The sequence below is a fragment of the Zerene cesonia genome, chromosome 4, assembly GCF_012273895.1.
Source record: "Zerene cesonia ecotype Mississippi chromosome 4, Zerene_cesonia_1.1, whole genome shotgun sequence".
NCBI classification, from domain to species: Eukaryota; Metazoa; Arthropoda; class Insecta; order Lepidoptera; family Pieridae; genus Zerene; species Zerene cesonia.
The window spans coordinates 1,395,452-1,409,478 of record NC_052105.1 but is presented as its reverse complement, the minus strand read 5'-3'; the positions used below and the strand labels follow the sequence as shown (position 1 = coordinate 1,409,478).

The 14,027-nt window shown below is 36.3% G+C and overlaps 1 protein-coding gene across 2 annotated transcripts; it reads right to left on the bottom strand.

The window, feature by feature from the left end:
* Nucleotides 1–867: 867 nt before the first annotated feature.
* On the bottom strand, nt 868–13,524 carry LOC119839668 (importin-11). Of its 2 annotated transcripts, XM_038366072.1 has the most exons (18): nt 13,491–13,512; nt 13,309–13,311; nt 12,349–12,493; nt 11,632–11,852; nt 10,833–10,992; nt 10,158–10,404; nt 9,645–9,926; nt 9,091–9,272; nt 8,532–8,717; nt 8,312–8,411; nt 7,960–8,168; nt 7,516–7,713; nt 6,899–7,091; nt 6,223–6,475; nt 5,643–5,869; nt 4,782–4,911; nt 3,855–4,065; nt 868–3,092 (listed from the first exon to the last, which is right to left on the bottom strand). In XM_038366072.1, the coding sequence occupies exons 3-18, from the start codon at nt 12,481–12,483 to the stop codon at nt 2,988–2,990; spliced, it is 3,039 nt and encodes a 1,012-aa protein (XP_038222000.1). In that variant the 5' UTR covers nt 12,484–12,493; nt 13,309–13,311; nt 13,491–13,512; the 3' UTR covers nt 868–2,987. The 2 variants fall into 2 exon arrangements, with proteins under 2 accessions (XP_038222000.1, XP_038221999.1); XM_038366071.1 differs by having other exon boundaries at nt 13,309–13,524.
* Between the last annotated feature and the right edge of the window lie 503 nt (nt 13,525–14,027).

Here is a 14,027-nt window from a genome sequence, read left to right as displayed (position 1 = left end):
GCTATGTTAACAGCAAACTTTGTGTAGCAGTATTGCAAATCGTATGTTAAATATGATATAAGCCCACTGCACTACGGTTCAAGTTGTCGAGATTTCTCAAGAGATTGCCAGGCTAATGGGAATGCATTAAAAAGTCTGCCGAACCGTTGGAATGCATCCAGATTTCACGAAATACCAACTGATAACCTTCTTGACTGAACTTCAACTTACGTATATATTTATGTTAGACAGAATACTTTGAAATGCAAGGCTTCTTATTTGTTGTTTTGCGTTTGAGTCACGAATCAACTATATAAAATATGTATTATATAATGATAAGTATCACTTTATTTTGTTTTGAACATTAACCAGCATTTCTTAATGTAAGAATGTAATACCGTATATGGGTATCGTACACTAAAATTTCGCCATTTACAAACGGAGTCGTCGATTACAAACGCTCGTAGTGTTGAATTGTGTGGAGTATTTTTTATACCACATTCTTTCCTTCCCATTTCTGTGTTGTTTTCTGGGCTGGATTTACATAATCAAAAATATCTAATGATCACTGAACTCTCGGCATAATTTAAATAAAACGCATTGTCTTACTTTGTTTAAACCGAATTTGGAAGTGAAATTAAGCAACACAAAAGATTGATCAGCAATATTTTCATCACACTCATCATTTTTAGCGTTCTGGTCCTGTGGGATTTTTCTTCCTAATCGGTGTAGTGGTTTAAGCGTCAAGTAGAGACTGAGAGACAGACAAACAGCCAACCAGACGGACGAGTACCATTTACATTTTATGAAATAGATCACTGTATAGTTTTTATGAAGTGGTGTATGAAATCAAAAACCAATTACCTTAAAAACAATTTTATTAGCAGAAATCAGTTTTTCAAAAAAATGTTTTAATTTTCTATACATCTCTATAGAGCAAACCTAAAAAAAGTTACAAAAAAGTATTGAACAAGCATTCCCACCGATATTTTTTCTCCGTCAAATCTTCTCCGCCTACTTTAATTAGTAAGCTTAAAAAATTTATATAATATTTTGGTAGATTATTTATATACGAAGAAAACCCTTGAGTTATGTTGCTACATCGTTTATTTTGTATTAGATTTTTGAAGAATGCACAACAAACAGCTCAATCTATGGAATAAGTGGCAATTTTTTTAGTATCGGTAAATTAAGAGAACTATGAGTATAGATTGACCGACTTATCTGATAAGTGACGTGATAAGGCAATGTCGACTCAATTGAACTGAGAATACCGTATAATATACAATTTACACGATTCATCCGACACATTCCCCAAAATCATTGGGAAATTCTAAATGATTATATTCAGCACCATGTCACTTTGCTCAAACGATTTCTCAAATGTAGTGCTCCGTTCAGAGGGGACGCACATGTGTTATTGGAATCTGCTTTATATTGAATGTTTCATATTATTATTTATCTTCATATCTTCACAGATAAGTTTAATCAACTATTACTGTAAAGCCAGCAGTAGTGATATTTAAGAAAGTAACTTTAAATAAAAATGATATCTCAAAACCCTCTTTAAACAAAATTTTATAAAAACATCGGTACAAATGCGAGCTTAAAAACAATTTAAACAAAACGCGGTCGTTCTCGAATGTATATTTTATTCGTATACTTATGTTTTAAAGAAATAACATAACATATACAATATATATCGTTTTTACATTCGTATTTGACTAAAACTACAATTTAGTGCTGACTTTCGAAGATTTAGACAATCTCGGCAAATAAAACGCAACGTTAACTGTACATTAAATACAGAACTTACAATTATCGAAATATAAAAATATATGTAATACATACATCGTTTATACAGAAACAAAAATATATATAAGCAGATATAACTAGTCAGCTTATTATGCTATCTCGCTCTGTTGCAATAAAATATCAATAAGAGTGAGCGAGAGAGAATAGAAATATTCCTATAATAAAGTTACTTGACAACATATGAAGCATTTATAGAAGAATGGACTGTTATTAATTTCTATACTCATTGCCATTTCTCTTATTTTAATAACAATTTTTCCAATTTATTCTAGATGGCAATACATTAAAAATTTTAGTGTTAGTATACATCAACCTAGACGCTAAAATAGATGAATTTCATGAAATTCTGTATATGTCAATGTTTATTGCTTGCTTCTGATATCACCCAGCTTTCAGCTCGCTTCGCTTTAGCGAAAACCAACTTTTTTCCCGACTATTAAGTCCATTGTAAAAAACAGAAGAAAATAATACAAAACTTCTAATTTTAATAGTTATTGCTATAAATATAAACTATTCTAAAGTCAAAAGCTGGTTGGCTGCTATTTGCCAATTTACTATTTTTATAGTACCAAAAATAACAAACATCACAATAGAACATTCCGGAAGAAATTCGGCAAACAGAAATTATTGAATGAATACAAACACCTTTAAGACATATACAGAATAGTTGGACTTAAAATTAAAGCTATGTTATAGGAAATATCCATATCACATAAGTATATGAGGCTTTAGATATTCATTATACATTATTTATCAATAAAATAATGTACATATATTTTAAAGTGGTTCAAACAGCTTTAGATATTTTAAATGTTTTTATACGATAATATTGCTAGAGAATAAATGCGTTAAAACAGTTCGATTCAAATTACGTTAGCAGCCCACAAAAGGAATTATGGTTATATTAAAAATATCTATAAAACAACTCATATAGAAAAACATCGCTTCTAGAATTGCGAATAAACGAGTCAATATTCCATGTCCTATCCTATTTCTTTGTCATTCACTAGAGTGAGACAGATATAGTGTAGACTTAATAAGATTAAGAAGAGATACAATAATTTGAATAAAAGCAATTTATACATTTTCGTTATAATCGACGTTCTAAGATCCAAACTTAACATCGGTAGAATTTTGTCAAATTTTCAAGGGAGTTTGTTCTTTTTTATTATATAATATAATTTCGTGGGTCATTAAAGTGGTATATATTCCCTCAGCTGCTGCAACGTGTCTTTATCAGATGACTGCAACAGTCTCTCGAATGTCTCCGCACCAACTTGATTCTTCAACGTTTGGAGCTGGAATAGATGTATAATTACATCACATTAAATATATATATATATATATATGCATAAAAATATTCTATGACATCCTTAGAATCTATATATAAGTATTTGACATTACATATTAACTGATGAAAATGTAATTTCTTATTAGATGTTTTTTTTTAATATTTATGTTGCTTGCATGCTCCATTAATTAGAAGCGGGTAACGCCGAATGCGTTACCCGCCGCAGAGGCACTACCCTTCCGAATGAACATGGGCGGTGCTAATCGCTTACCATTAGACGAACCAACATAGCTCAGATGACATAAACAAAAACTAGGCTTGTGGTTCGCCTGAGGGTAAGCGTTCACCACCAACCAAAAGAATATTTGCAGAGGTAGAGCCTCCAACACCAGTCTCCGTAGGGATAGTACACTACCCGGTGAGAAGTGGCCCAATGCCGTGCCGAAAGCACCCAAAAAAAATTTAACCAACACGGCATTTTTTGCAAATATTGCACATAACCAATTGTGAAAATAAACAAATCTATACTAATATTATAAAGCTGAAGAGTTTGTTAGTTTATTGTTTGTTTATTTGTTTGAATGCACTAATCTCATGAACTACTGGTCCGCTTTGAATAATTCTTTCAGTGTTAGATAGCCCATTTATTGAGGAAGGCTATAGGCAACATGTACCACGGGTGAAGCCGGGGCGGACAGCTAGTAAATTATATTATTACCATTGTTATTTCTAATAGACTAGATACGATATACCAGGCGCGCATAAGTACCTGGTGGTGTGTCACTGCGCGCAGGTCGAGCGCGTGCGCGGGGTGCGCGGCGGCGAGGCGGCGGCGGCGCGCCTCGTGCGGCGTGCTGCGCGCCGCCGCCGCGCCCGCGCCCTCGCCGCCCTCCGCGCCCTCCGCCGCGCCCCACCGCGCCGCCGCGCCGCGCCCCTCCAGCGGGGACGCGGGCCGCGACCCGGGCGGCGCCACCAGACCGCTGGAACATCATCATGCTGCAAGTCTATCGTTCTGTACAATACAACTCGTTAACAAGTTAAAGGTTATGACTCTTTAACTAAATCAAGGAGCCCGCTGGAAAATAATGTAAGTATCGGGCATATAGTATTTCGAATTTCGGATGAATAATGATTTATGACTTCGGCTGGATCGAATTATAAGATCATTCAATGTTTAAAAAAAATATTTTACTATTAATTGGATATTAAATAATTTCAAATCCATTAGAACCCGCGAATAAGAGGATAATAATATTCATTTATATAATATTCATAATTATTATGTATACCATAATTTCTTTTTTTCACTTATCTCACACATTCCTATTCCACAAATTTCTAATGATAAAATGCTCATATTCTAACTTTATCGTTATTACGTTCACACATGTAAATTTTTATTTATATTTATTTAAGACATCGCTTCTCAAATGTAAACAGATTCCTGAGGCCCATATCCTTTTCCTTACCCTTCCCAGTCCTTTCCTTAATTCCTATCGCCAATCCTTTCTTAATCCCTTCCCAAAAAGTCGGCAATCCATTTGTAGAATCGTAAGGTCTGCAATGGACCTTATGCCTCTCCAAATGTTCATGGGCGGTGGTAGCGCTTACCATCAGGCGTCCCACCAGCTCCATTGCCGACTGTATCATAAAAAAAATAAATAAAAAAGAGAAAAAAAAAAAAAATCTCCCTTACTCAACATAAGTGCCACCATCTTCCAATTTCATGACGTCATTCAGAACTTCAGTCAAATTGAGAAGTATCGCGGGGAATCTCTGAAGAACGGTCGCATTTTGTGTCGTCAATAACGCAGCTAGACCTAATCCTGTAAAATATTTAATAATATATCAGAATTAATTAGTAGAATTTAGCTTTTTCTTACATAAGTCTTTCTAGAAACTCTGTTATCGAGAACACTTATTGAATCTAATTTTAGGAATGTGTACATCTATTAAATGGGAATTACATGAGCTTCAGTGAAGCTGGCATTACATTGATTTTTGATTACGTATTTATTAACTTGATATAAACTGTCACTACTGAAAATGGCGTACCACGCCACGGGTTGTTATTTATCATTGCTCGGAGTAGGATAAAAACTGTCAAAAAATTTTGAAAAATTACAAAAAAAAAAGCCTCCCGGGGAGAACAGCTAATTTTATATATCGGCAAGTATTAAAATTAAAAAGTACCAAAAAAAATGGTTGCCTGTAAAGTCGGTTTTACGGGCGAAGATTTTACGTGACAACGTCTTTTTCTCGGTAGAATATTTATTGATATGAATATTATTAAATTGCACAATAGGAACAAGGAATTGAATGAAAATAAGAATTGCACAAATTTTAACTATAGAAAATATATTTTGTTTACTGTATACAGAGACAGAGACACAAGCACGCGCCGATTAAATTCTCTAGTGCTGCGCGCGCGGCGGACCGATCATAGTTCGGTGACTCATCGTAACGTTACCGGGCGTTACACTTTTTCATGAGTGACTCCGAGCCGCAACCTAATTTAAGACGTTGTCACGTCAAAAATATCCAAGTACCAACTCACCAACCACCTTCCACCTCTCGACCTGGGTCACAAAGTTCATCTTCTCAGTCCAAACGTGCAACAGCTTGTTGAGCACTTTCACCGGATCGGACTCGTACTCCGGCAGGTTCTTGGCCGCGTCCTGTATCGCCTTGTAAAAGAGTTCCGAGGATAGCAAGATCACTCTGGATAACAGGCACAGTTGCACCGAGAACACCATTGGTAAATCGTCGCCTTCTAGAAGACAGCTGAAATATGCATAGTATGTTATGGTACAACATGGTATGTTGAAATGAATATATATGCAAAAAAAATTATCAAAACACGGTCGTTAAGTCTTCATCAATGTCTATTTTCTTGGCACTTATTATAATTAATACAAATATAGATACGGATTCATCTGTATCTACCTTGAGCACAGGCTTTAATGCAGACCTTTCTCTTATTAAAATACAAAGCACTATATAGCTTATGATAAAGATAATAAAGCTCACAATACAATACACAGTCACTTTTACTTACACTACAAAACATTTTTAGTATCTAATTGAATAAATGTTTGTGTCCAAATTGCAGCAAATAATTCCTCTAAAACACTCACTGTATAACCCGCTTCAATATCGGCCATATAACCTCCACACCCAAGAACGGATTCCTCTCCGGATACGTAACACTGATGCATATCTCGGCCATCTTCAACACGGTGATCACACCCTCAGTGCGCATGTCGCTCAACATATCGTCCAGTAGCGCCATACATTTGGCGCCTTCACACGAGAAGAACTCTTCGGGGCAGAGCAGCGCGTACGCTTGCATAATGTATACCACTATACGGAGGTGCTCCGTCGATTGTTCTGGAAGGATATTTGACGTTTAGTTGTGTTTGTAATGATATAATAAAATTATTAAGCAGTGGTGGCTTAGTGGTGAACCTCGGACTTCAAAATCGATAAGTCGGGGTTCGAGAACTGGCGAGCATGCAGGAAATAAATTGAATTTTCAATTTATCTGCAGATGTGGATAACATCTCCACTGCTTAAAACGGTGAAGGAAAACATCGTGAGGAAACCGGCATGTCCAAGAATCAAAAGTTCGACGACATGTGACATCTGCCAACTTGGCCACACACTTGGCCAGCGTGTTTGATTATGGTCTGAACCCTCAAAAGAGGCCTGTGTCCCAGCAGTAGGAATATATATTGGACTGATGATGATGAAATTAGGTCTACTAATCGAAGGTGTCTATAATCCAGAGAGTAAGCAAGCACGCAAACTGACCGAGTATGGGGTAGAGGTTGGCGGCGAGGTCGAGCAGCGCGGGGTCGGGCGCGCGCGCCGCCTCCAGCACGGCCAGCCACAGCTCCAGCGCGTCCTCCAGCAGGTACACGTGCGCCGGCTCGCCCGCGCGCGTCGCCTCGCCCACCACGCACAGCACCCACCCGCGGATGCTCTCCGCGCACTCGCCCACCGCCTGCCACACACTGCCGTGCTTTCAAGCTGTTGCCTAGCTTCTATCGCGGGCTTTGAGCGCGCCGACCGAATCGAGAAATTACGTTACGAAAATAAACCTTAAACGCTTTTTATTCACGTGTATGTTTGTAACTGAATCATTCGGGCGCGATTTTGACTCAATTTAAACGGCCAGATTTCTTTCATACTTTGTAGATTTATCGAGTACCTATGACAGTAATTTGATTTTATGTAAAACCATGTTTTTGATTGTTATTCTCATTTATTCTTCTCCTTTATATGGGCACAAAACCTACCTTACACAATTGAAGTTATCGTCGAACTTAACCGCCTAACTAACCGCATCTTAATAGTGATAAAATAATTGTTTATTCCATGATTCGATTGTAGCATAACAAACGGTGTGAAGCACAGCCACAGCCCACCTTCACGAGATGCACGACGGCGGCGAGCGCGGCGGCGCGCAGCATGTGGTGCGAGGCGGCGTGCTGCCACAGCTGCGGCAGGTACGCGAACAGCGCGCTGGCGCCGCCGCCGCGGCTCACGAGCGCGCCGCACCGCTCCATCACGTACGAGATCACGTGCAGCACGTGCATCTTCGTGTCGCACTCTTCGGATTCCACCTGCATACATCATTCATTAAATAACCTACAAATATCTAGGAATATCACTTAATACGTCGCTTCGTAAATTTTTAAAGCTCGAAACTGCAATAAAAAAATCGCTTAGCAATTATTATTATTTAAGTACATCAATTGTACCAGGATCACATAAACTTCATGATGCATCATCACTCACACAATTAAATAAATATTGGGAAAGATCAATAAATAATTTCAATAAAAGCAACAAAATTGTATCGTACGTACCAGGAGCTCATAAAGCGCAGCGAGTGCATGATGCGCGTACGGCGCGAACTGTTCCACTTTAAAGTTGAAGTCATCTATGGTGCTCCGTAAAGCTTCGGCAGCAGCCAGCTTCACCGCAGGGTCTTCATCCGGTCTAGTGAGAGGTTCCAGCAGAGCCTCATACATTGCTGGCCGGAGAGACTGTGACGCTCGCACGCCACACCATTGACCTACAATGTAACAAATTATTTATTTACACCCTATACAGTTAATGAGATTAAGACACATATTTTTTACTAGAGAAGTGAGTCGCGCATATGTAAAATTGAATCCCAATCTACTCCCACTCTACAAAATGTTGTTTATAACCTACCTATGAGCTGGCATACTCTCCTCCTAATAATTCTGTAATTGTTATCTTTAATTTTCAACTCTCGGCTTAGCACATTGGTAAACCATTCATCAAAATCCACCTGAAAAACAAATATATTCTGTCACAATCACTTTTTCCATAGAACATCATTTATGCTTCATAATATGAAAAGTAAAATGTATAAATAGACAAAACATGTTATATTTTGTAGCTCTCTTACATCATCATACAGATCAAAAGCAGCCAATCCCACTGCATTGTAAATGGCATCTTTCTTCAGTATATTCGGGAGGTCATCTGGAGACACAGGCGTTTCTTGCAATGATACAAGCAACCGAACCAGTTCTGGGGCAAGGAGAGACCGGTATTCGTGGAATAGTTCCATAAACACTGCTTCTGTACATGGCTGTATAGGAAAAAAAAATAAAAAGATATTTTCTGTGTTTCTTACTTATTTTTACAACAAAGATAATTTTAAAGCTGATGCATAACTTTTACTAATCATATTGCCAAAATATTTCTCTATTACATTATTAATCATTGAAATGAGAAAAGTCTCGTTAACTGCAAAGGTGATTCACTTTTAGAAGTAATTTATTATGTGTTAAAATGATAAAATCAATTTGAGATTGAAATAAATTTATCCCAGTATCATAGCAATTTAGACATTATAATCTTCCCATCAGTGAAACTACAGTTTTCCCACTACTGATGATGAACAATACTGATGTACTACAAATGGTAAAATAAATCCAACCAGATCTATAAAAACACCTCACCCTTAAGCTATATTTCCAGGATTCCCCCGCCTCATCTGTGGCAAAGCTCTCGGGCTCCGCATCCCATAGGGCCAGGTCATCAGAACTTAGTAGGAAGTATCGGGTCACCAAGTGTCTGCACATGTGGCACACTGTGCTCTCCGTAAGTACTTCGCATTTAACCTGGTGGGCTTGTAACGTCACTGGAATGGGTGAGAAGTGATAACATTCCAATTGATGAAAACCTATTTCGTGGAAATAACGCTCAAAGAACGACACCGAACCCAAAACGCTCACTGAGGGAAATTGTTCACAACGCGTCGTAATCACAGTAACACAAGAGCCGCACGCGAATTTCGTGTTGTTTCAATGATCGAATAGAATGTAGTCATGGCACGAATTTACAGTAAGCGTTTCAATAAGGGCCATAAGGCGAATTTCGTGATGAGGAATACACAACATAGTGAGATATTTATCACTTAATAATTTTTAAAGAATAGAAAAAAAGATATGAGACGGGATACGAACCCGGTTTTTTGTTTTTGCTAAACAAATTAAAAATACACACAACTTACATGGCTCCTTGGGTTGATCCATTCCCTTCGGCAACTTGAATTCCAAACACTGCAAAATGCCCTTCACAATATTCAAGCATTGTATGGTAAACCGTTCATATATCAATGACATGCCTTGCTCGGTAAAACAGTAGTACAAGGCAAACTCCAGAGATGGCCGGATGAGAGGCACGTAGGAGAAGGGATGAAAACACAGCACGCCGAGGGCGACTTTCGTTAGGTGTATGATGAACTTTTCGCATAGTTCGAGCGGATATATGCCGCGACCTTTAAGGAGTTTTCCTGCAAATAAAACAATTCTAAATAGCATGATCGTCACCCTAGTTAATACTTCATAGACTTATTTTTGCAAGTTAAGATCAAAAATTACGTAAGACAAACATGTTTTTTATTAACAACACCAGAAAGGTGGATAGCGGATTGGGCAACAAGCAAATATCGCAAAAGTATACTCAAGAACCTAGAAGAAATTCAAGAACCAAGATTAGGAAACTTTTAATGCAATCAACTCACTGCACTCCAAGCTCGTCTTAGCCCGGTCGAACACAACATTCAAAAATGCAATAGCATCCTGACTCTCGTGCGCTCTTCTAAAACCGAAAACTGTCAACTTCCTCAGCACACGCAGACAGAGGAGGGCTTTCTCTAAATGTTCAGTAATCAGTTCTGTTGCCGCACCCTCTTGGATGTGACGGAGAAATATTTCTGTGTTCTCGTGCCATAGGTTTAATATGAAACCATATACTGAGTTAGTTAATTCCTGGAATAAAATATTGTCACCTGTTTCACAACTTCTGTTAAAGACAAAATTTCTTCTAGATAAAGTCAACCCTGCATATAGTGATATACATAGTATAAAACAAAGTCACTTTATCTGTCCCTAGGATTTTTTTAATAGATAGGGTGATTCAAGAGCAAGGTTTATATGTATAATAACATCTATCAAACTATACCGAATTAATGCGTGCGTTAAAAAATAGATTCAATATTTTACACCTTAGCTTATTTTAATCATAGACCTTTAGACCGTCATAAAGTTTTTTTATATATCGACCTTATTGACTGTAGAAACTCTTAATGATAAATTTTTTGAAATGACTTTAAAAAACAAGAAAATAGGACATTCTGTGATGACTTATTTCCAAATGTAGTTAGAATTATGAGTGACTGACTTAAAAATAAACATACTTGAAATGTCCTCCTGTCGCCAATTAGTCGCTTAGAGGCAAGAGCTTTAACCACATGATGGAAAATTAACAACGATCTATGCTGAACCAATGGCTGAGGGGCCTTCAATGCTCCTATCAAATCCGGGACTAAGTTTGGCCAATTTGTTGGACAATCAAACCTGTTGAAAAGCATACAAAATCCAGATATTAATTGAAATATTGAAGTTTTAGTGTATTCTCTTTCATTCATAGAAGTAGTCCTTACAAACTCTAAATGAAAGGTATACAAAACATCTTACCATCAGCAAAAGAATTTTATTTTCTTTATTTTTCTTGGTTTTCCCAATGTTTGTCTACATTCCAAAAAATATCGAATTTAGATTACAGCAACATATTGGTAATGTTACAAACACAGTAGTAATTTTTTTATGCCTTAGTTGGCAAAAACAGATGATTCGTCTGATGGTAAACAGTAACATAGCCCATGAACATTTGCAGAGGTCCTATGCCTCTGCAAACGGATTGCAACCTAAAAGGGTGTTGGATAAAGAAAAGCACCGGAAAGGGTTACGAAAAGGGAACTCCTCGACTCACCATACAAAACACAGTCGCATTAGTATACTACTATTGCATGCCAATCTTTGGTGAAAGTCTGTAACCTTTCCAGCCCTGAGGCTGGGAAGGTACCAGACTGTGGACTGTGGCCTGAGCCACAGCATGTTCTACTCTCAAATTCGAATTATTTGTATATTTGTTCTACAATTTGACGAATATCAATTTGAATTTAGGTCCAGAAGACCAGGAGGATGTCTACACACCTGGCAATTTTAGCAATAAGCACAGCTTCCTGAGTGGCAATTTGTGCTACTGGCTCACTCAGGATACTGGATGTGAGTAGACCGTTACGAAGTTTCATCTTCTCCTCATCAGTGATGGCATGCGGTGCATTCCGGCGCCAGTAACGATCGACGCCATTTTTAAAGCACATCACCGCCAACCAACGGACATTTACATCAACAGAATGGTTTGATAGTACATTCTACAATAAAAGTATTCAAATTTGTATATTAACATTTTTTACCATTTGAAAAAGGGGAGGTATTTTTTATTGAATTGTTTTTGTTTAATAATAATTTTATTATAATAATAATGATTCGAAAATCCACAACAATACATAATTAATGTAGGAAATAAAACAAAATATTGAGTAACATATAATTATTTTATATTAAAAACCTAAACTGCCTTCAAATTGTCAGAAGTAGACCAAATTTAAAGAGACATGGCAAACACTAGCATTCCAATAAAAAGAATCATAGGAATTGGTTCATCTATGAAGTAACATACACAAAAAATTAGTCTAATTGATAACCTCCTTTTTTTGAAGTTGATGAAAACTGCACAGTATTATATTATAAATAACAAATTTTTTATCTATTACTAATACTTATAAATAATGATTCTAGGTGTATAAAATGTAATCAACATATCTACTAATTTGCTTTCAATGTGTGTGAAGCATTAAAAAATATTACCAATAGCACAGAGTAGAACCCAGGTTCTATCTCCCATTCTTCCAATTTCTTCTCAGCGGGCTTGAGTATCTCTGTGTCCTGGCTGGTAGCCCGGTTCAATGTATCCAGGACCAATGCATAGATGTTTGGATCCATGTTTTTTAATCTATTTAATTTTTTTTAACAAAACAAAAATTAATGTGTCATGTGATTTGAACGTAATTAAATTTGACATTTTAGTAATCATTTATTAAGTTTATCTATAAACGTTATAAAAAATTTCAACATAATATAGATACATACATACATGTGAATCGCATAAAAGAAAAATTGAGGACACAAATATTACATTATCAAGATTCAGAAGTTAAAAAAGCATTTGGTGTAGGTATTATGATGTGCAAAAATATAAAAAAAGTTAATTAACAAAGTCGCTGCTTAGCTCAGTTCAGATATGTATCTGCAGTTTGGTAATAAGGCATTTCTCCAATGTAGATAGGGCTACAGAAGTTATATTTTAGCTACATACACCATGTCATACAAATATATATACAGTAACTAAGAGTTTTGAACAAGGCAGAGGTACATAAAAGCGCAATTTACTGTGGTAAATTGATATGATAAGACAATAATAAGCTTGCAAAATATTTTGGGACTTTAGATAAATATGTTTTAGGTCCAGTATATTTTTTTTGAGATCTTCAACATACTCGAAATTTTCAAAAAATAATGATCAGCTATCTTCGCACTACGGTGTGCATTTTTTTTTTATATTTTACCTCTTATAACGGTGATTACGATTTCTACGAAAAATTTACATTTTAACATTACGTTAGCAAATTCTGCAAAATACCGGCATGAAAACATTCAGAGCATTAACGTTTAAAAGGATGGATGTGTAAGGAAATTATAAAATTTTATAAAATATAGTTAACAAACTTGTTAAAATCTGCAAATAACATTTTAATCATTTATACTTACTTCCTATAACAGAAAGTCAGGATATAACATAACCTATGGTTTAATGCGTATAACGATAATAAAGGGTTTTTACTCCATTTATAATAAAAATTGAGTAATTATTGCTTCCAGCTCTCACTAAATATAACTGAATTAAGTAAGGTTCATCATGAAACTTATTTAAAAAATTGCAGTAACATCACCATAATCAAAAATTTTATACAAGGTTTTATGCAATTTTATTGGCAATTGATATTTGATTATTTGACATCATAAACGTCACCTTGACGTTATTTTGACATTTGGGGTTGGCGTGAAATCAGCAAGCATGAAAGAATGTGTTGTAGATATCTGCGCTTGACGGATACTTTTGAGCCTCTTATAAATCTCAGATGTAAAACTATCCACAACGTGACATTGGCAAAATTGTGGCAACACAGCACTGCCATTCATAAAATAAAATTGAATTGAAGCATGAAAGAAATAATATTATTTTAATAGGTAACAGATAATATAAATCTCCAAACAAGCTGCGCTTTACCCAGTCAAGCGCTTGCACGCTAACATTCTAACAATATAAGAAGGTTAGCGCTGATGTGTGGATAAAATCTTTGGAAATACTGACCTACAAAGGTGGCTTAACTTATTACAGCTAATCAAAGGGTAGATTAATATACATGTGCTAATTGTGAATAACCTTCATTAAATTACGTATTCACGTAATAATTTTTAATTCTCCC